The sequence below is a fragment of the Oryctolagus cuniculus genome, chromosome 1 (genome assembly GCF_051225735.1).
Source record: "Oryctolagus cuniculus isolate XC-2025 breed Fujian yellow rabbit chromosome 1, ASM5122573v1, whole genome shotgun sequence".
Taxonomy (NCBI): domain Eukaryota; kingdom Metazoa; phylum Chordata; class Mammalia; order Lagomorpha; family Leporidae; genus Oryctolagus; species Oryctolagus cuniculus.
The window spans coordinates 197,215,054-197,238,264 of NC_142867.1; the positions used below are offsets into that span (position 1 = coordinate 197,215,054).

The 23,211-nt window shown below is 43.9% G+C and overlaps 1 protein-coding gene across 22 annotated transcripts in view; it reads right to left on the bottom strand.

Moving 5' to 3' along the window:
- The window catches only part of UBAP2 (ubiquitin associated protein 2), a 112,891-nt gene that overhangs the window by 77,995 nt on the left and 11,685 nt on the right, over window positions 1-23,211 (bottom strand). For 16 of the 22 annotated variants that reach the window (XM_089299843.1, XM_089299839.1, XM_070053388.2 and 13 more), the window contains exon 2: window positions 3,242-3,381. The exons of 5 other annotated variants lie outside the window; for them this stretch is intronic. In XM_089299843.1, coding sequence (XP_089155969.1) covers window positions 3,242-3,340 — 99 coding nt within the window. In that variant the 5' untranslated portion in view covers window positions 3,341-3,381. Of the gene's footprint in view, window positions 1-743; window positions 782-3,241; window positions 3,382-23,211 lie in introns of all 22 variants that reach the window. One more of the 22 variants, XM_089299828.1, reaches the window with a different exon arrangement.

The following is a 23,211-nucleotide window of genomic DNA, read 5'->3' on the forward strand; positions in this document are numbered from 1 at the left end:
CTGCTCCACTTCCCATCCAGCTCCCCACTGACAGCCTTGGAAAAGCAGCAGAGGATAACTTGAATACTTGGGCCCCTGCCACTCCTGTGGGAGACTGAGATGAAGCTCCTAGATTTGGCCTGGCTAAGCCCTGGCCATTGCAGCCATCTGGAGAGCAAACCAGAAGAATGAAAAATCTCTCTCCCTCTCTAACTCTGCCTTTCAAATAAATAAACAAGTCTTAAAAAATAAGTAATAAAATCATTAAAAAATATTTTTCAAAAATTTAACAAAAAAGTGCTTGATGAGTCAACATAACCACAACCAATTTTCTAAGGGCAGAATAGTTATCAATGATAATATTTGTTGTGGGGTATGGCCTGGGGCTTCTGTGTTTCTATATATTTCTATATCTCATTCATTATCATATGTAAGGTAAATACAGATTACTTGTTTATTTTAAAGACTTAAGATTTTTAGCTCAAGTGTTATTACTAAAATTGTCTATGCATTTCTCTGCTTTATCCTAAAAGACAACTTCTCAAAGCACAACTGATAACATTAACAACCATTTAACTAGCACAGTATTCAACACTAGCAACGCTAGCATATCAATGAAATTAAAGTTTTCAATCACAACTTTAAATACTTTGTACCTTTGTAAAAAGCCTACTCAGGTCAAGAAGAAAATTCACTTGATATACAATTTAATATTCAATATACAAAGCACCAAACATAACTTAATAGTATAATAGGAAAGTTACCAGGCTGAGCTCTAGGAAGTGTCAAGAGGTCTGTACAGCTTGGGGGAAAAAAGGAAAAAGCAGGATCAACTGGTAATTCTAGGTTAAGCAATGTTAGCGCACCCTCCCCTATGGAAAACATCAGAGACATCCACTAGGACAACTCTCAAATTGAAACTCTTGCCAAGAAAACCAGTGTTTTACTCTCATCCTCTGGATCTCACATCCATTCACATGGCTTATAATAAGTTAAGCTGCTTTCAAAATAAAAAGTGTGTTGACAGCTATTCTGATGGAGCCAAATGGGTTTTTTTTGGATCTGCCACCTAGAATACTTGCAAAATATAATGGAGAACCTTTTGATAAAACATCCTCATACCTGTCAAAGATAACCATTATTAGTGTACTAAGCTCTTTTCTCTAATGTTCAGTAGGTTTCCATATAATGTTCAATAATTTTCTATCTGGAGATTGTGGAAGAAAGGTATTCAGTTAATTATTTGTGGTGCTCTTCAAACTTTTGAATAAATTTCAAAAACAATGTTTTCCAAAAACTGAAGTTCAGAGAGATTTAAATAACTCATCTAATTAGTAAAATGGCAAACTTAGGACACAAACCCAGGTTTTAGATGCAAAAGAGATGTCTTTCATTATACAACTTGGACAGGTTATCTTCAAACTCCTCTAATACTGGAATTTTAAAACTCGACAAACAGAAAATTTCACTGAATAAAGCCCTTCCCAATGTAAAGTTACTCACTTAGAAAATACTCCCCTGGGCCGGCACCACGGCTCACTAGGCTAATCCTCCGCCTTGCGGCGCCGGCACACCGGGTTCTAGTCCTGGTCGGGGCGCCGGATTCTGTCCCGGTTGCCCCTTTTCCAGGCCAGCTCTCTGCTGCGGCCAGGGAAGGCAGTGGAGGATGGCCCAAGTCCTTGGGCCCTGCACCCGCATGGGAGACCAGGATAAGTATCTGGCTCCTGCCATCGGATCAGCGCGGTGCAACGGCCGCAGTGCGCCGGCTGTGGTGGCCATTGGAGGGTGAACCAATGGCAATGGAAGACCTTTCTCTCTGTCTGCCTCTCTCACTGTCCACTCTGCCTGTCCAAAAAAAAAAAAAAAAAAAAAAAAAGAAAAGAAAATACTCTCCTGGGGGCTGATGCAGTGGTGCATCAGATTAAGATGCTGCCTGCTGGCATCCCATAACCTACTGCGCCGTGGCACAGTAGGTTAATCATCCACCTGTGGCGCTGGTTCTAGTCCCGGCTGCTTCTCTTCCAATCCAGCTCTCTGCTGTGGCCTGGGAAAGCAGTAGAAGATGGCCCAAATGCTTGGGCTCCTGCACCTGCATGGGAGACCAGGAAGAAGCACCTGGCTCCCGGCTTAGGATCGGTGCAGCTCCAGCCATTGCAGGTATTTGAGGAGTGAACCAACGGAAGGAAGACCTTTCTGTCTCTCCCTCTCACTGTCTGTAACTCTATCCCTTAAATAAATAAATAAAATATTTAAAAAAAAAAAAAAAAAAAGAACACCAGTTCAAGTCCCGGCTACTCTGCTTCCCATTCAACTCCCTGTTAATGCACCTGGGAAAGCAGAAGTTGGTCCAAGAGTTTGGGCCCCTGCTACCCACATGGGAGACATTGACGGTACTCTTGGCTCCAGGCTTTAGCTTGGCCCAGCCTTGGCCATTGGAGTCATCTGGGGAGTGAACCACTGGATGGAAGATATCCACTGGTTCACTCCCCAAATGGCCACAATGGCCGGAGCTGAGCAGATCTGAAGCCAGGAACCAGGAGCTTCTTCCAGGTTCTCTGAATTGTGGATGCAGGGTCCCAAGACGGGCCACTGCTTTCCCAGGTGCATTAGCAGGGAGATGGATTGGAAGTGGAGTAGCTGAGCTCAAACCACACTGCAGGAGGCGGCTTAACCACTATGCCACAGTGTCAGCCCCAAGTTTATTTACTTTCTTGCATACTATCCGTGAAAGGTGGCTTGTTTACGAACGCAGTAAATAACACATATGTAAGTTAGTACCAGGATTAATGATCAGCACTTCACTTGAATTGTCTCCCCTCATTTAAAATAATAACTTAGATAAACTGAGAAGTAGGTCATATTTAACATTAAAAGCATTATGAAACGCCTCAACAATTAAAATCCATTCTAAGACTGAGGAACTCTTCTGAGCTTGCAAGAAGAGGCTACTTGAAACATCTGAAACTTGGGTATTTCATTATGTTAGAGTATTACTTCTACATATAATTGGGTTTTCATATTACATTCTAGAAGCACACCAAAATTAATGGTAAAGGAGATAGCCAAGATGCTAGTTGGTGGCTGGACTAATTTCAAGATCAAATAAGTATCATAGAACATCCAACCTGAAATAATATTACCTCTTTTCTTTTATTTACTATCTATATTGTAAACACAAGGTCCACAATCCTGAGGTTTCCTACAAAAGAAAACATTAAGTTCCCTAAGTCTACACAAGTCAAAGAGTTCCACAAAAACTCACCTGTACCACTTGCTTCTGTGGTTGTGTTGCCTGTGTTGTTGAAATCTGGGATTTTTCCCGAGCACCTCGGCAACGGTCACTGCTCACTGAAGTCATCATATACAGTATATACAAAATAACGTATGTACAAAATAGAAAATCTGTAAGGAAACAGGCACAGTAAACAAAACTTCCAAATCAAAGTAAAAGGCAAGCACATAACTCAGGGGAATTGTAGACACATGAGATAAAAGATCTTTGGAATACAAGTTTGTAAGAAAAACTCCTTTTAAGATTTTAGATTTTGGGGGCCGGTGTGGTGACATAGCAGGTAAAGCCACAGCCTACAGTGCCAGCATCCCATATGGGTGTGGGTTCAAGTCCCAGCTGCTCTACTTCTGATTCAGTTCTCTGCTATGGCCTGGGAAAGCAGAAGATGGCCCAAGTGCTTGGGCCCCTGCCCCCACATGGGAAACCCAGAAGCTCCTGGCTCCTGATTGGCCCATTTCCAGCCATTGCGGCCACCTGGAGAATGAACCAGCGGATGGAAGACCCTTCTCTCTCTCTGCCTCTGCTACTCTATAACTCTGCCTTTCAAATAAATAATTAATCTTTTTTTAAAAATCACTTAAAAAATTTTTAGATTTTGGGCAACATTATGATGTAGTGGGTTAACTGCATCCCATATAGGCACCAGTTTGGAGACCAGCTGCTCCATTTCCAATCCAGCTCCCTGGCTAATGTACCTGGGAAAGTATTGGGAAATGGCCCACCCAAGTCCCTGTGCCCTAGCACCCATGGGGGAGTCCCCAGCTGGTGTGGCCATTTGAAAAGTCAAACAGCAGATGCTTCACTTCCAAATAAAATAAATATTTAATTTTAAAAAATTTACATTTCAGTGGGTGCCTTTAAACTAATTTTATTAATACAATCTAAATGTACATGGTTTATTATCTTAGCAAATCTAAACAAAAACCTCAAGTACCAATGAATTTAACCACAAATCACTGCATCACAATTTATAGTTACTACTATACATTCTTTTATCTGCCTCTTCCTACATGCAGCTATTATTTGAACTTGAAGGAAACAAAGTATCCAGCAAGACTGTCCAGCCAATAACCCAACTCAAACTGTGATAAACATAAACAAGTTAAGCCTAAAAGCAAACAACACTATAAATAATGTATTTTCCCATTCCCACAAAGATCCGAAACCAGAAGATGCCCATTCTCACTATCACCATTCACCATAGTCCTGGAATTATTAACCAGAGCCATTAGGCAAGAAAAAGAAATCAAAGGGACACAAAAGGAGGAAGCCAAATTATCCCTTTTTGCAGATGACATGATTCTATACATAGGGGACCCAAAAGACTCCACTAAGAGGCTATTAGAACTCAAAAAACTTTGGTGAAGTGGCAGGATATAAAATCAACGCACAAAAAACAGCCTTTGTATACATAGACAATACCACAGCTGAGAAGGAACTTCTAAGATCAATCCTGCCGGCGCCGCAGCTCAATAAGCTAATCCTCCGCCTTGCGGCGCCAGCACACCAGGTTCTAGTCCTGGTCGGGGTGCCGGATTCTGTCCCGCTTGCCCCTCTTCCAGGCCAGCTCTCTGCTGTGGCCAGGGAGTGCAGTGGAGGATGGCCCAAGTGCTTGGGTCCTGCACCCCATGGGAGACCAGGAGAAGCACCTGGCTCCTGCCTTCGGATCAGCGTGGTGCGCCAGCCGCAGCCCGCCAGCCGTGGCGGCCATTGGAGGGTGAACCAACAGCAAAAGGAAGACCTTTCTCTCTGTCTCTCTCTCTCACTATCCACTCTGCCTGTAAAAAAAAAAAAAAAAAAAAAAATCAATCCCATTCACAATAGCTGCATAAACAAACAAAAAAAATCAAATACCTTGGAATAAATTTAACCAAGATATCGGCCGGCGCCGCGGCTCACTAGGCTAATCCTCCGCCTAGCGGCGCCGGCACACCGGGTTCTAGTCCCGGTCGGGGCGCCGGATTCTGTCCCGGTTGCCCCTCTTCCAGGCCAGCCCTCTGCTGTGGCCCGGGAGTGCAGTGGAGGATGGCCCAGGTGCTTGGGCCCTGCACCCCATGGGAGACCAGGAAAAGCACCTGGCTCCTGGCTCCTGCCATCGGATCAGCGCGGTGCGCTGGCCGCAGCACGCCGGCCGCGGCGGCCATTGGAGGGTGAACCAACGGCAAAGGAAGACCTTTCTCTCTGTCTCTCTCTCTCACTGTCCACTCTGCCTGTCAAAAAATAAAAAAAAAAAATAAATAAATAAAAAAAAAAAATAAAATAAAAAAAAATAACCAAGATATCAAAAATCTCTATCTCTACAAGGAGAATTACAAAACATTAAAGAAAGAAATAAAAGATACCAAAAAAATGGAAAAATCTTCCATGTTCATGGATTGGAAAAACAATATCATCAGAATGTCCATACTACTGAAAACAATTTACAGATCCAATGTGATATCAAAGTACCAAGGACATTCTCAGAAAAAAATGATTCTGAAAATCATCTGGAAACACAGGAGACTCTGAATAGCTAAAGCAATCTTATACAACAAAAACAAAACCAGAGGCATCACAATATCAGATTTCAAAACATACTACAAGGGCAGTTATCATCAACACATGGTACAGGCACGTGAACAGATGGATAGACCAATGGAACAGAACAGAAACTCTAGAAATCAACCCAACTACAACCAACTCTTCTTTGACAAAGGAGCTAAAATCAATCCCTGGAGCAAGGACAGTCTCTTCAATAAATGGTGCTGAGAAAACTGGATCTCCAATTGCAGAAGTATGAAGCAATATCCTTACCATACACCTCCCACAAAAATACACTCAAAATGGATCAAATACTTAAATCTACGACCAACCGGCGCCACGGCTCACTAGGCTAATCCTCCGCCTAACGGCGCCGGCACACCGGGTTCTAGTCCCGGTCGGGGCGCCGGATTCTGTCCCGGTTGCCCCTCTTCCAGGCCAGCTCTCTGCTGTGGCCAGGGAGTGCACTGGAGGATGGTCCAGGTGCTTGGGCCCTGCACCCCATGGGAGACCAGGAAAAGCACCTGGCTCCTGGCTCCTGCCATCGGATCAGCGCGGTGCACCGGCCGCAGCGCACTGGCCGCGGCGGCCATTGGAGGGTGAACCAACGGCAAAGGAAGACCTTTCTCTCTGTCTCTCTCTCTCACTGTCCACTCTGCCTGTCAAAAAATAAATAAATAAATAAAAATAAATAATAAAAAATAAAAAACAAGAAAAAAGACAAATATTTAAAAAAAAAATCTACGACCAGATACCATCAAATTATTAGAAAATACTGGTGAAACCCTGCAAGACATTGGCATAGGCAAAGAGTTCTTGGAAAAGATCCCAGAGGCACAGGCAACCAAAGCCAAAAACTGACAAATGGGATTACATCAAATTGAGAAGCTTCTGTACTGCAAAAGAAACACTCAGCATAGTGAATATGCAACCAACAGAATGGGAGAATTATTTGTAAGCTATGCAACTGATAAAGGAATAATAACCAGAATATATAAATAAGTCAAGAAACTCAACAGCAACAAAACAAATAACCCAGTTAAGAAATGAATAAAGGACTTAAACAGATGTTTTTCAAAAGAGGAAATCCAAATGGCCAACAGACACATGAAAAAAATGCTCAGGATCACTAGCCATCAGGGAAACGCAAATCAAAAACCACAATGAGGTTTCACCTCACCCCCCTTAGAATGGCTTTCACACAGAAATCAACAACAAATGTGAGGATGTGGGAAATAGGTGCCCTAATCATCTGTTAGTGGGAATGTAAACTGGTACAGCCACTGCAGAAGACAGTACAGAGATACCTCAGAAATCTCAATATAGACCTATCATACAATCCAGCCATCCCACTCCTGGAAATTTACCCAAGGGAAATGAAATCAGCATATGAAAGAGTTACCTGCACCTCCATGTTTATTGCAGCTCAATTCACAATAGCTAAGACATGGAATCAATCCACATGTCCATCAACTGATGACTGGATAAAGAAATTATAGGATATGTACACCAATGAACACTAAACAGTGGTAAAGGAAAAAAAATGAAATCCTGACGTTTGCAACGAAATGGATACAACTAGAAAACATTATATTTAGTGAAATAAGCCTGTCTTAAAAGGACAAATACCATGTTCTCCCTGATCTGTGGTAACTAATAGAGCACCTAAAAGACAACCTATAGAAGTGAAATTGACATTTTGAGATGCTATAACTTTGAACAGCCCTTGTCTGTTGAGGAGCAATATTTTTTCCATACTATTTATTGAACTCTTTACTTAGTATAGAGTTAATCTTATGTGTATAAAATTAATTGAAAATAGATCATAGTGAAAAAATAAGAATGTGAATAGGAGAGGGAGGAGGAAGGAGGGTAGGAATAATCACTATGTTTCTAAATTTGTATTTATGAAATGCATGAAGTTTGCAGACCTTAAATAAAAGGTTTCTGGGAAAAAATAGATAAATCTTTCAGCAAGTCAAAACCAATTGTGGGTATACTTTTCCTTCATTTATTTAGCAAATAGCTATTGAATAGCTGCTAAGTACCAAGCAAATAACTAAACATAATATAGTATCAAAACATGACTATAGGGGCCAGTGCTGTGGCGTCATAGGTTAAGCCTTCACCTGAGGCACCGACATCCCATATGGGTGCCAGTTCAAGTCCAAACTGCTCCATTTCCAACCCAGGTCCCTGCTAATGTGCCTGGGAAAACAGTAAAAGATGGCTCAAATCCTTGGACCCCTACACCCACATGGGAGATCCAGACGAAACTCCTGACTTCAGTCTAGCCCAGCCCCAGCAGTTATGGCCATTTGGGGAGTGAACCAGCAGACTGAAGCCCTCTCTGTCTAATTCTGCCTTACAAACAAATAAAATAATCTTTTAAAAAAAGAAAGTATGAGCCGGCGCCGCGGCTCACTAGGCTAATCCTCCGCCTTGCGGCGCCGGCACACCGGGTTCTAGTCCCGGTCGGGGCGCCGGATTCTGTCCCGGTTGCCCCTCTTCCAGGCCAGCCCTCTGCTATTGCCAGGGAGTGCAGTGGAGGATGGCCCAGGTGCTTGGGCCCTGCACCCCATGGGAGACCAGGAAAAGCACCTGGCTCCTGGCTCCTGCCATCGGATCAGCGCGGTGCGCCGGCCGCAGCGCGCCGGCCGCGGCGGCCATTGGAGGGTGAACCAACGGCAAAGGAAGACCTTTCTCTCTGTCTCTCTCTCTCACTGTCCACTCTGCCTGTCAAAAAAAATTAAAAAATAAAAAAATAAATAAAAAAATAAATAAAAAAAGAAAGTATGTTGGAAAGAATGTGGCAAATTGGGACCCTGTGCACAACTGAGAGAATGTAAAGTGGTGCAGCTGTCACGGAAAACAGAATAATGGTTCCTCAAAAAGAATCAAAGAGGCAGGCAGACATGTAGCTCAACAGTCACAAAGCCACTTGAGATGCCTGCATCCTATATCAGAGTGCCTAGGTTCAAGTTATGACTCTGCTGCTGATTCCAGCTTTTTACTAACGTACACCCGGGGGGTGGGGGTGGGGGTAAGCAAGTGATGGCCCAAATACTTGGATCCTTGCCACCCACATGGGAGGCCCCAATAGAGTTCCGGGCTCCTGGCTTTCACCAAACCCAGCATTAGATGTTACAGGCATTTGGGGCATGAACTAGGGATTGGTGGATATCTCTGTATCTCTACCTTTCACCTAACAATTAAGATCCCCAAGTCCTATATCAGAGTACCTGGGTTTGAAATCCAGCTCTAGCTCGACTCCAGCGTGTTATGAATGCAGACTCTGGGAGGCAGTGGTAATGATTCAAGCAATTGGGTTCCTGCCACCCATGCAGAAGATTTTGGTTGAATTGTCTCCTAGCAGCTGACAAGCCCAGTCATTGTGAACATTTGGGAAGTCAATCACCTGCACCACATGCAACTCACATGCATCTCTCTCTTACTCCTTCTCTGTATCATTGCCTTTCAAATAAATAAACAAAACAATGTTGAAATGCACACCACAAATAGCACGAAAGACCTTAAATGTTTAAGAATTTTATATTACTGGTTAAATGAAATGTTCATAGCAACTCTACAACCAGCAAGTCGCTGATGAAAACTGTCAACAAGGTTTTGATCCAGTGAATACGCTGTGGTAAATGAGGAAAAGAACCAACAAACAGTACTCACAAGAAGCAGTGGCTTGAAAACAAAGAACATCAAAGTTGAATTTTGCAAGGATGAGGCACGCTGAGCCCAAAAATTTGTCCAACTTTGTTCTTCCAAAAGCGAATACAGTGTGTGTTCATTTAAAATATTCATATATTGACTGAAACAAAAGAGTGTTTTCTCTCCTGAGAAAAAAGGAGTGGACTGCAACATTTGATGTCAGCTGGTGAGGGGCTGCTCCAATGTGCCTCCAATATTGAGGCCTTTCCTGTAGGCTTTAAGCTCAATAAGTACTTGAAAACATTTCTCTCCCTGAAAGATGCTCTCCAGGAGTGGGTGTTGTGGCACACCAGGTTTACCCGCCATCTGGGATGTGTGCATCCATATCAACCCTGGCTTCTGATTCAGCTTGCTTCTAATGCGCCCGAAGTATCTGGGTTTCCACATGGGAAACCCAGAAGAAATTCCTGGCACCGGCCTGGCCTGACCCCGGCTACTGCAGGTAACTGGGGAATGAACCACCGGGTGGAAGATCCCTGTCTCTCACTTAGCCTGTCACTCTGCAAAAGAAAAAAGGAAGGAAGGGAAGGTGGGAGAGAGGGTGAAAAAGAAAGGAAAAAAAAAAAAACCCTCCAGAATTTAAAAAAAAAAAAAGTATCAATCCTGATTCCTTTTTTTTATAAACTAATTAATGGTAAAAATGACATTTTTAGATAAATAATTTTTTTTCTATTTTTCTTTTATTTATTTGAAAGGCAGTGTTACAAAGAGAGGGAGGGAGAGATAAGGAGACAGATCTTCCACCTACTGGTTCACTCCCTAAATGGCTACAATGGCTGGGGCTGGACCAGACCAAGGAGCCAGGAGTTTCTTCTGGGTCTCCCATGTGGATGGCAGGGGCCCAAACACTTGGGCTCTCTTCTGTTGTCTTCCCAGGCACATTAGCAGAGAGCTGGATGGAAACTGGAGCAGCCAAGACTCGAACTGATGCATATAGAGGATACCAGTTTAACAGGTAGTGGATTTACCCGCTACACTACACCACCAGCCCCCAACAAATGTTTTCATTAAAGATGTTTCATTCTAACATGGAGAGTCTGAACCTTTTGGGTCATTAAAGTTCAGACAATCTGATAAAACCTAATTCTCCCTGAAATTTCAGGAGGTTTGCATCTCCTATTTCTCTCCTCAAAGCCACCATCCATGGACAACCTCAGTCTACTCTCTCAATGCCCACAAACTCTCAGACCAAAATAAACTATAAGAGTTCAGCATGGGGCCAGCACCATGGCTCACTTGGTTAATCCTCCACCTGCAGCACCGGAATCCCATATGGGCGCTGGGTTTGAGGCACAGTTGCTCCTCTTCCAGTCCAGCTCTCTGCTGTGGCCCGGGAGGGCAGTGGAGGATGGCCCAAGTGCTTGGGCCCCTGCACCTGCATGGGAGACCAGGAAGAAGCACCTGGCTCCTGGCTTTGGATGGGTGCAGCACCGGCCGTAGCGGCCATCTGGGGAGTGAACCAACAGAAGGAAGACCTTTCTCTCTCTCTCTCTCTCTTTTTTTAGATTTATTTATTTCAAAGTCAGAGTTACAGAGAGAGGAGAGGCAGAGGGAGAGTGGGGGAGAGAGGGGGAGAGAGAGGGAGAGAGGGGGAGAGAGAAAGGTCTTCCATCCGATGGTTCACTCCCCAGACAGCCGCAATGGCCAGAGCTGCACCGATCCGAAGCCATGAGCTTCTTCCATGTCTCCCATGCGGGTGCAGGGGCCCAAGGACTTGGGCATCTTCTACTGCTATCCCAGGCCATAGCAGAGAGCTGGATCAGAAGAAGAGCAGCCAGGACTAGAACCGGTGCCCATATGGGATGCCAGCACTTCAGGCCAGGGTGTTAACCCACTGCGCCACAGTATTGGCCCCTCTCTGTCTCTCTCATTCTGTCTATAACTCTACCTAATAAAAAAAAAAAAAAAAAAAGAATTCAGCAGAGCCCTCACACCCAAAGCTTAAGCTCTAATCATGTAAAAACCTACAATTTGGTCATGAAACAAAATCATAAAAACCACACACTATCTTTTTTAAGGGGCTCTTTACTCACCTAAAAACAGTCACCAGCTTTGCAGCCAAAGGAATTTTCACACAGGGAAAATTCACCATCTGACCTTCCATAAATTTACACTGAGTTTTAGTATTGATATAAACCCAATCAATTGCTAATGATTAACTTCTGGTGTGTTGGGTGAATATAATGACTGGACAACCTGTACATCCTTCTACAACCACGTGGATGGGAAACTAATTTACTTTCTATAATGTACATTTTCTTGAATCAACTGGCCTAACCATGTGCTATGATACATGAAACAATCCATATTAAATTCTTAAAAGTTTTTAGCCTACTAGATTAAAAACTAAAATAGAAATTACGATTTAGTACTAACACAAGATGATGGTGTAGCACTGTGGCATTAAGCCACTGCCTGCAACACTGGCATCCCACATACGTACCAGTTCAATTCCTGGCTGCTCCACATTCCATTCAGCTCCCTGCTAACATGACTGCGAAAGCAGCAGAAAATGGCCCAAGTACTTGAGGCCCCACACCCACATGGGAGAAACCGAAGAAGCTCCTGGCTTCAGCCTGGCCCAGCACCAGCCATTGCAGAACTGGGGAGTCAACCAGTGGATGGAAAGTCTCTGTCTCTCCCTCTCTAACTCCACCTTTAAAATAAATAAATTAAATCTTAAAACACATACACACATATGATGATGCCTTGGATGAGATATCCGGTAAAGTGGCACACTTTGCTTCCCTAACTTTTAACCCATCATGTCCTTTTAGCTTTATCCTATTCACTCCCACTTAGGAAGCCCAAAGGCATATTAAGTTTCCTAAACTCCTCTTAAAGAGAGAGACTTTTTCCCTCTGCTACCAAGGCAAAAAGCAGAGGGATGAAACCAGTATTTTCAAAAAAGAACTATAAACTTACTAACAAGTTGGCTGAGCTACTAACAAGTACCTCCAAGGGATAATTCAAGACACTTGAACATGCAGGAAGTTGCCATCAAAAACCAAAGACTTCAAAACAAAGGAGACAGAAAATAGAAAAAAGAAAATCCAGTTCCAGTGAAATGTTATGAAATATGAAACTTACATCAAAATAAAGGAAAAGCTGGAAAGGGGGACAATATATGACAGGATGAAAATGGAACTTGGAATGGTATGATGTATGAAAAATAAGTTAGTAAGAATCCATTTTTGCAACCAACCCTTTTTAAATTTTTTATTCTATTTGAAAGCGAGACAGAGATATTCCATCCACAGGTTCACTCTCCAAATGCTCACAACAGCCAGGACTGAACCAGGCAGCCCAGAATTCAATCAGGGTCTCCCACAGGGGTGGCAGAGACCCAAGCCCTATAGTCATCATCTGCTGCCTGCTAAGGTACACAATAGCAAGCTGAACTTGAAAGCAGTGCCAGGACTCAAACCCAAGCACTCTGAAATGGGATACATGTTAACCTCTGTGCCAAACAACCATTCCCTATTTTTGGTGTGTTGTTGTTATTAAGATCTGTTTGAAAGGCAGAGAGAGAGATAGACATATAGGGCCAGCTCTAAGGCCTAACAGGTAAAGCTGCCGCCTGCAGCGCCGGCATCCCATATAGGTGCCAGTTCAAGACCCAGCTGCTCCATCTCTTATCCAGCTCCCTGCTAATACGTCTGGGAAAGTAATGGAGGATGGCCCAAATCCTTGGGCCTCTGCACCCACGTGGGAGACCTGGAAGAAGTTCCTGGATCCTGGGTTCTGATCCACCCAGCTCTGACCGTTGCAGCCATTCGAGGAATGAACCAGCAGATGGAAGACCTCACTCTCTTTGCCTCTGCATTGCAAATAAATCAATCTTTAAAAAAAAATGAAGAAAGAAAAACAAAGAAAGATATATAATCCCATTCATTGGTTCACTCCTGAAATACCCACAACCTGCCCACAGCCTGGTCCAGTCCTGGCCATGAAGGCCATTTAGGGAGTGAACCAGCAGACGGAAGATCTGTCTCTCCCTCTAACTTTGCCTTTCAAATAAGTTAATTTAAAAAAGAAAAAAAAAATTCTCTCCCTCTTTGTCTCTTCCTCTCTCTGTTACTCTGCCTTTCAAACAAAATTCACTCTCAAAAGAAAATATTTTGAGGGAAGTGAGTCTTATAGCCTGGGAATTAAAATGCCCATGTCCTACACTGGGGTACCTGAAATTGATTTCTGGCTCCACCTTCTAACTCTACCTTCTTGCTACCACAAATCCTGGGGTATAGCACTGATGGATCAAGTAATTGGGCTCCTGCCACTCAAGTGAAAGACATGGACTAAGTCCCCTGCTCCTGGCTTCTGTCCTCGGCCCAGCTGCCAGTCACTGTGGACATCTGAGGGCTGAACCAGCAGATGGCAGCTCTCTATCTGCCTCCCTGTCTCTCAAATAAGTAAACTGCTAATAGAAATACATTCTTTTAATTGTTCTTTCATGAAATTTTTTAAAGATTTGTTTAATTTATTTGAAAGGCAGAGTTACAAGGTGGGAGTATAGAGAGACAGAGAGAGAGATCTCCCATCTGTTGATTCATCCCCCAAATGGCCTTAATGGCCAGGGCTGGGCCAGACCCAAGTCAGGAGCTTCTAAGAGGTATCCCAGGGACGCAAGCACTTGGGTCACCTGCTGCTTTCCCAGGCACATTAGCAGGAAGCTGGATCAGAAGTGGAGCAGCCAGGACTCCAACCAGCACCCATATGGGATGCCTGCATCACACGTGCAGCTTTATCCATTAGACCACAACACAGACCCCTTGCACGAACTTTTCAGTCTCATTGTATACACCCTATGACTTGCCAATTCCATTCCTTGGTATGTACCCTGCCAGGCATACATATCTCTAGAATACCTGTACCAAAAGACATGTGTACTATGTTCAAGAGAACTCAACCATTATGGTCAAAATATCCCAACCATGAAATACTATACAGCAATGAAAATGAATAGATATTAAACACATGAGAGGAATTCTAGGAACATACCCTAGGGGAAAAAATTAGAATACACAGTCGAGGCCAGTATTGCAGCACAGTGGTAGTTAAGGGGCCACCTGCAACACCAGCATTGGATATGAGCAACTGTTGAATCTAAGCTGCTCTGCTTCCAATCCAGCTCCCTGCTAATACAATGGGGAAAGCAGCAGCAGATGATTCAAGTGCTTAGGTCCCTGCTACCCCGTGGTACACCTGGAAGGAGTTCAAGGCTCCTGGTTTCAGCCTAGATAAAGCCCACCACTTGTGACCATTTGGGGGTGACCACAGAATGGAAGATTTCCCTCTCTCCCCCTCTAGTTCTGCCAAATAAATCTTTAAAATAAATAAATAAAATCATTAAAAAAAAAAAAAAACTATAAGGAGGAGAGGCCAGCACTGTGCGGTAGAAGATCTCTCACTCATTCACCTCACTCTCTCTCTCTCTCTCTCCCTTCTTAACTCTTTCAAATAAATAATCAATCTTATAAAAAAAATTCAGACTTAGTCTGTTTTCTGTCAGTTATGGCTCTTCATACTAACACCAAAACATCAGAATAGCTGACTTCCTGTTCATGAAAAAAATTTAATATTTAGGATGTCATGCAAAACCTACCCCAGGGGAAAAAAAAAAGATTTTTGTAGGACAACACGGTGAAGAAAAGTAGCTGAAACTCTCTTGAAAAATACAGCTCAGAAATACATGAAGTCAACAGGATATATGATTCAACAAACACTTTCTGGTGTTATTTTTTATATAAAACTTTTGAAGACAGTGAATTCATTAATCTAGAAAAGAAGATTAGTTACCAAAATAAACACCAGCCTTAGTAATTGCTACCAACACTGAATTGTGAAAATGACAAGGGCATGGAAACTGGACTATAAAAGAATCAGCACCTACAACTAACATAGTGTCATTTGGAAAAATCCTGTCCTCTTTGCTGGAACCAGTGCTGAGTGTAGTAAACAGGAACACTTTGCAACGAGACCCAGTTGCCACACAGGAATTCGGTTTACACTTGTGTTTCATCCCTTCTATCACCCTCTTGAATTCTACTACCCTGGAACGGGTTCCAAGAGAATTCTTAGAATAGAAACAGACAAGAGCAAGAGATTCTAAAAATAATCCAGAACTAAAACATACATAGCTCAGGTTCTTCAGCTTCAGGAAACATCAGGTTACTTCAAGCTATACAACCAAATTAAAATCTATGTTTACCATATTTCATTCAAAGCATATTAAAGACATAAGACTGTTTAACACAGGTTTTAAAAAAAAAAATACCTGTACATTTTTAATCGCTACTGAAAAAAAAAAAAAAAGAAAAAAAAGGAATAGGCATTTGACCTAACAGTTGAGACACCCACAAATCAAAATGTTTGGGTCTGGGGGGCTGGCACTATTGTATAGCAGGTTAAGCCACCAGCTGTGACACCAACATTCCACATGGGCACCAGTTCAAATCCCAGCTGCTCCACTTGCAATCCAGCTCCCTGCTGATGGCCTGGGGAAAGAAGCAGAAGATGGCCCAAGTGCTTGGGCCCCAGCCACGCAAGTGAGAGATCCAGAAGAAGCTCAAGGCTCCTGGCTTCAGCCTGGGCCAGCCCTGGCTATTACAGACATCTGGAGAGTGAACCAGCAAATGGAAGGTGGAAGATTCTCTCTCTCTCTCTCTCTCTCTCTCTGACTCTTTCAAAATTAAAAAAAAGGGGGGGGGGGTTGGATTTCCTACTCTCTAGCCCCAGAGTCCAGTTTTTTTTTCTTTTCTTTAAATTAATTTACTTATTTGAAAGCCAGAGTTACACAGAGAAAGGAGAGGCAGAGAGAGAGAGGTCTTCCATCCTATGGTTCACTCCCCAATTGGCCACAATGGCCAGAGCTGTACCTCCGGGTCTTCCACACGGGTGCAGGGGCCCAAGTGCCTGGGTCCAGTTTCATGCTAAGCAGATTCAGGGGGCAAAATATTATACAAAGCTTCTTTACACAAAAATGGTCTAAATTATTTGTAATATAAAGAAAGTAAACCAGCAGAATAAACCAACTTGATTAAACTACAACCATTCTATGTCGAAGAGATATTTTTAGAAAAAGTCCTAACTGCTGTTTTTTGGAGGACTCTAAGATAAGATACTTCAGCGGGACAGCTGCATTTTCAAGTGATCTCAGTTTAGAATGAACTGAAAATGTTGAACAGCCAAACCCATTTCTATTAAATCGTACATAAGCAAATACCATAAATATGTCAAAGGAATCTTAACGTTAAGGCAGACAGTAGAACATTCTTGGGAAAAACTTACATAGAAGCCATACGCTATCATATCCTTAAAGAAAAAGGGCAGGCACATTTAGTCATTCTGGAGTTACAGAACACTTGCTGATACCATGCCGAGAACAAGGAAGACTTCAACAGTCATTTAATAAAATGTTAGCCAGATCACTAAATCCCAAAATCACAGTAAATTCATTCAAGACGGTATCGAAGTGTCGGGATTGGAAGATATTCTAAAATCAGAATGTTGGCATATTTGGGCCAAATATCTCCACTGTGTTAAATAAATGTGTACTCCATGAACAGTAAAATGAATGCCTCTTTTCAAAAACAGAATATAACTTGCAAAATAAGAAGCACTTAACAGGCTAAGGGTTCAAACATTAAAAATAAGATACAGAATTTATATTCAAGAACCAAGTCCACATCACGAATGCTCAGAGAAATGCTGTTCACCCAGCCATGAGGCTAGTGGGGCAAGGACTCTGAAACTGGCACGGATGGGTTCAAAATTCTATATGTACATCATTCCCTGAAGTAACTAGTAATAATGAGAGCAGTAATGGCAGCTAACAGTTTACTATGTGGCAGACACCATTCTAGGACCTCATATCAACAATATTAAGAAGCCAACACTGTGGCTCCTGGCTTCGGATCAGCATAGCTCCGGCTATTGTGGCCATCTGGGGAGTGAACTACTGGATGGAAGATCTCTCTCTCTATGCCTCGCTGTAACTCTAAAAAAAAAAAAAAAAAAAAAAACTAAGTCATTACCATTCCAGAAACACTCTTCTTATTACTATTACTCCATTCTATGGACAATGCAATATTCCCCAACTGAGCATCTTCTTCCTTAAGGTACCACTAACTGCAGGTGCCATCACCTATATAGCTGACGTCAAAAGAAAAGGGGGGCCGGGGTTGTGGTACAGCAGGTTAACTCACCACCTGCAAGGCCAACATCCCATAGAAGGCATCCCCTATCAGAGCACCAGCACAAGCCCTAGATGCTCAACTTCAGATCCCCTGCTAACATGCCTGGGAAAGCAACCTTAAGATGGTCCAAGTGCTTGGACCCTTCCCACCCTCATGGGAGACCCAGCTGAAATTCCAGGATCCTTCAGCCTGGCCCAATCCCTGTTATGGCCATTTGGGGAGCAAACTAGCAGATGGGAGATCTCTCTCTCTTACTCTTTCAAATAAAATAGATAAATCTTAAAAATAACGGCTGCCTAAGAAAATGCCCATTTTCAATCTGTTTCTGCATAGAAAGCAGGCACTTAGTGCGGTGATTAAGTCATCACTTAGGATGCCCACACACTAAATCAAAGTGCCTGGTCTGAGTATCAGCTACTCTGCTTCCAATTCAGTTTCCTGTTAAGGCACACCCTGGGAGGCAGCAAGTGATGCATCAAGTACTTGGGTCCCTGCCACCCACACAGGAGTCTTGGATGGAGTTCCAAGTTCCTGGCTGTTGTGAATATTTGGGGAATAAACCAGTAAACAGATGTCTTTCTCTTCCTTTCAAATTAAATATTTCAAAAGGAAATTCATTTCTGCAGAAGGTAAAACTGGTTTAGATTAAGAATCTCAATTGATTTGGGAGGCCCAGAGCCAACAGGAAGAGGAAGTCCCAATTGAGGAAAGTAAAAGCCAGCTAGGATGCCAAGATACTCAACCATGAGACCCAATACCATGCAGCTCAACTGCTAAGGCCCCGCATGCCAAGAGCTGACCAAGCTCATACTTTTATTCTCCACAGCTGCAGAGGGCAGGGTCAGCCTCTAGCAGTTGCTGGACAAGGCTGAACTCCCTTACACCCACGCTTGGATGACAAGTAAACCACATTATTTTCTACTGTCCCACACACATAAGCTGCCCAATAAAAAGACGAGTATTAATGAATGCTTCAACAATTCAGAACATTAAAAAATCATTCTGAGGCCGGCGCTGCGGCTCACTAGGCTAATCCTCCGCCTAGCGGCGCCGGCACACCGGGTTCTAGTCCCGGTCGGGGCGCCGGATTCTGTCCCAGTTGCCCCTCTTCCAGGCCAGCTCTCTGCTGTGGCCCGGGAGTGCAGTGGAGGATGGCCCAGGTGCTTGGGCCCTGCACCCCATGGGAGACCAGGAAAAGCACCTGGCTCCTGGCTCCTGCCATCGGATCAGCGCGGTGCGCCGGCCGCAGCGCGCTGGCCGCGGCGGCCATTGGAGGGTGAACCAACGGCAAAGGAAGACCTTTCTGTCTCTCTCTCTCACTGTCCACTCTGCCTGTCAAAAAAAATAAAATAAAATAAAATAAATAAATCATTCTGTATTTTTCTCTTCTGGGTGACCTAAGATCAGGGAGGGAGAAATGTTTAATTGCCTTTGACTGGTTCTATACACCAATCCCATTCCCATCCTGCTGTTTTTGGTTTTGTTTTTTTAAGATTTTATGTATTTCAAAAGTCAGTTACAGATAGAGAGGGAAACAGAGACATCTTTCATCTGCTGGTTCACTTCCTCAGATGGCCACAATGGCCAGAGCTGGGCCATGCCGAAACCAGGAACTTCATCCTCCACTACATGAGTGGCACAGGCCCAAACACTTGGGCCATCTCCTGCTGCTTTTCCCAAACCATTAACAGAAGGACCAGAAGTGGACCAGCCAGGACACAAACCAGCACCCATAAGGGATGCTGGCACTGCAGGCAGTGGTTTTACCCACTACACCACAACTCCAGGGCTTTCTCAGTTTTAAGCCCTTTTAACCAGCAGCTACCTAGTATTCTTTGCCCTCCAATCCCTTGAAAAGTCCCTCATTCTTCACGACCCCTACTTTTTTTTTTTTTTTTTTTTTTTGACACAGTGGACAGTGAGAGAGAGAGAGAGAGAGACACAGAGAGAAAGGTCTTCCTTTGCTGTTGGTTCACCCTCCAACGGCCGCCGCGGCCAGCGCACTGCGGCCGGCGCACCGCGCTGATCCAAAGGCCAGGTGCTCCTCCTGGTCTCCCATGGGGTGCAGGGCCCAAGGACTTGAGCCATCCTCCACTGTACTCCCGGGCCATAGCAGAGAGCTGGCCTGGAAGAGGGGCAACCGGGACAGAATCTGGCGCCCCGACTGGGACTAGAACCCGGTGTGCCGGCGCAGCTAGGAGGAGGATTAGCCTGTTGAGCCGCGGCGCCATCTCACGACCCCTACTTCTAACAGCCCTCTTCCTCCAAAAATAATACCGTATATTATTTTGCATTCAAAGAAGCACTGCTCAAATAATACCAAGATGATATCTTCATCTGGGGGTTACTACTCCACAGAAGAAGATAAAGGGTCTGTTTTTAAAAACCAGACTAGGGGGTCAGTGCTATAGTAAAGCCCCACTTACAGCACCAGCTCCCATATGATCGCCAGTTCAAGTCCTGGCTTCTCCACTTCTGATCCAGCTCTCTGCTATGGCCTTGGAAACCAGTAGAACATGGCCCAAATCCTTGATCCCCTGTACTCACATGGGAGACCCAGAGGAAGCTCCTGACTCTTGGCTTTGGATCAGCCCAGCTCTGGCAGTTGCAGCCATTTTGGGAGTGAACCAGTGGATGGAAAACTTCTCTCTCTGCCTCTACCTCTCTGTAACTCTGCCTTCCGAATAAATGAATAAATCTTTAAAACAAAAACAAACAAACAAAAAAACACCAAACTGGGGCTGGCATTTTGGCATACCAGATAAAGCCACCACGTGCCAGCATCCCATATGGGCACCAGTTCTAGTCCCACATGCTCCCCTTCCCATCCAGCTCCTGGCTAATGTGCTTGGGAAAGCAGCAGATGGCCCAAGTGCTTGTGTTCCTGCACCCACATGCAAGACACAGATGGAGCTCCTGGCTTCGGTCTGCCCCATCCCTGCCCATTGGAGTCATCTGGGCAGTGAACATTAGATAGAAAGACTTCCCTCTGCCTTTGCCTCTCCCTCTCTGTAACTCCACTCTTCAAATAAATAAGTATTTTAAAAAGAAAAAAGATCCAGAATTTTACAAAATTCTTCAAGCAGGGGCCAGCATTGTGGTACTGCAGTTTAACCCTCTGCAACACAGGACTCTCACATCAGAGCTGTGGTTCAAGCCCCAGCTGCTCTGCTTCCAATCCAGTTCCCCACTAATGTGACTGGAAAAGCCTCAGAGAATGGCCCATGTGCCTGGGCCCAGCCACCCACAGGAAGACCCAGATGGAGTTACAGGGTCCTGGCTTTAACCCAGGCCAGCCCCAGGCTTTTGGAGAATGAACAAGCAGATGGGAGATCTCTTTCTGTCTCTCTCTCTCTGTATGTGACTCTGCCTTTCAAATAAATAAAATAAATCTTAAAAATAGATAGAAAAATAAATAAATAAATAAGGAGTGGACATTTGCTACAACAGTTAAGATGGTGCTTGGGAAACCCACATTCCAAACTGGAGTACCTGGTTGGAGTCTGAGCTCCCCAGATTCCACTCTAGCTTCCTGCTGGTACAAAACACAGCAGGAAATCAAATGGCTCGGGTACTTGGGTCCCTGCCACCTATGTGGGAGACAAGCTGAGTCCTGGACTCCTGGCTTTGGCCTAGCCTATCTCTGGTCGTTGTGGGCATTTGAGGAGTAAACCAGTGGATGGAAGCTTGCTTACTCACATTCTCTTTCTGCCTTTCAAATAAAATGAAAACAAATAAAAATTTAAAAATAAAAATAGAGGCTGGCATTGTGGCCTAGCACGTTAAGCCATCTCCTTCAACACTTGTGTCTCACAATGGCACCAGGTGGATTCCTGGTTGCTCCACTTCCAACCAAGCTCCCCAATAATGTGCCGGACAAAGCAGCAGAAAATGGCCCAAGTGCTTGGGTGCCTAGATCTGCATGGAGACGCAGATGAAGCTCTTGGCTGCAGCCTAGCCCAGCCCAGCCCCGGCCAGTGTCCATTTGGTGAGTGAACCAGCAGATGGAAGACCTGTCTCTCCCTCTCCTCCTGTGTAATGCTGCCTTTCAAATAAATAAATCTTTAAAAAAATAAAAATAGGGGTCAGTGCTGTGGTGTGGCAGGTAGAGCTGCCGCCTGCAGAGCCAGCATCCCATATGGGCGCCAGTTCAAGTCCCGGCTACTCCACTTCCAATCAAGCTCTCTGCTATGGCCTAAGAAAGCCATAGAAGACGGCCCAAGTCCTTGGGCCCCTGCACCGACATGGGAGACCCAAAAGAAGCTCCTGGCTTCAGATCAGCACAGCTTCAGTCGTTACAGCCATCTGGGGAGTGAGTCAGTGGACCTCTCTCTACCTCCGCCTCTCTGTTAACTCTGACTTTCAAATAAATAAATCTTAAAAAAAAAAAAAAGAAAGAAAAATAATTCTTAAAAGGTATAAATGTTTAAAAAGTGATTTAAATGGACTATTTCGTTTCCAGGACACTGCTAAAACTTCACTTCTGTTCAAAAATAAACTCAATAAAGTACAAATTCTTTATTCCTTTCTGTTCTTTACTCATTGGTCAAACCAGCCTTGCCATTCTCCAAATTTCCACCTGCTTTCTTGCCTTTAACTTCCAGTTGCATTTTCTAAGTAGTATAACGAACATCCCCATTTCCTCACCTCCTGTTCTTCAATGTGAACAGCAATTACTTTCTACTCGATGTCAGACAACTGTGGGACATGTTAGTGTCAGTTAACAATATACTAAACAGCCCTACTACACAGCAGCTTCTGTTCTTAAGGGTAACTGTACAGCTGTGTCTCTTTTCTCACCATAAGCTATCAACTGCCACTTTTCGGTGCCACATGCCTGACCTCCTCCCAGGATGCTGCTAAATTGGAAAAGAGCTTTGTGACCAACTCACCATGCTGATTAGAACAGCTGACTCAAAATGAGAAGAACTTAGAGGCAGTTATTTTAAAGCCATAGAACTCACCTAAGTCTCTGACTAAACACCAAGACAAAAGATAAGATAAGATGAAACCAGTCTAGTGGAATTCAGCACAGGATTTCAGGGCCTCCAACTGTGTATCCATACAGTACAAAACCCAAGTCTATGTATCACAAAGGTGTTGGTTTTTCATTCTGTTGCTTACATTGTTTGACTATCAGCTAGAACCTGGCTATATTCCCAGATTTCAGAATGTCAGATAGAAGAGAAGTACAGCATTGTGGTTAAGAGGACAGGTTTATTAAGTTAGATAGACCTAGTTTCCACAAATTACTGGATTAGGTATCCCTGACCAAATATTTCACTCTTTCTCCCTGAGGGGAGCAGCAAGCAAGATAACATACGTGGTAAGCATTTGGCTCAATACTGGATGAGACACTCACATGCAATATCTGAGTGCATGAATTCAAGACCTGGCTCCACTTCCAACTCCAACTTCCTGCTAATGTATACCCTGGGAAGTAGAGCAGATGATGGCTCAAGTAGTTGGGTTCCTGCCACCCACGTGTGAGATACAGAC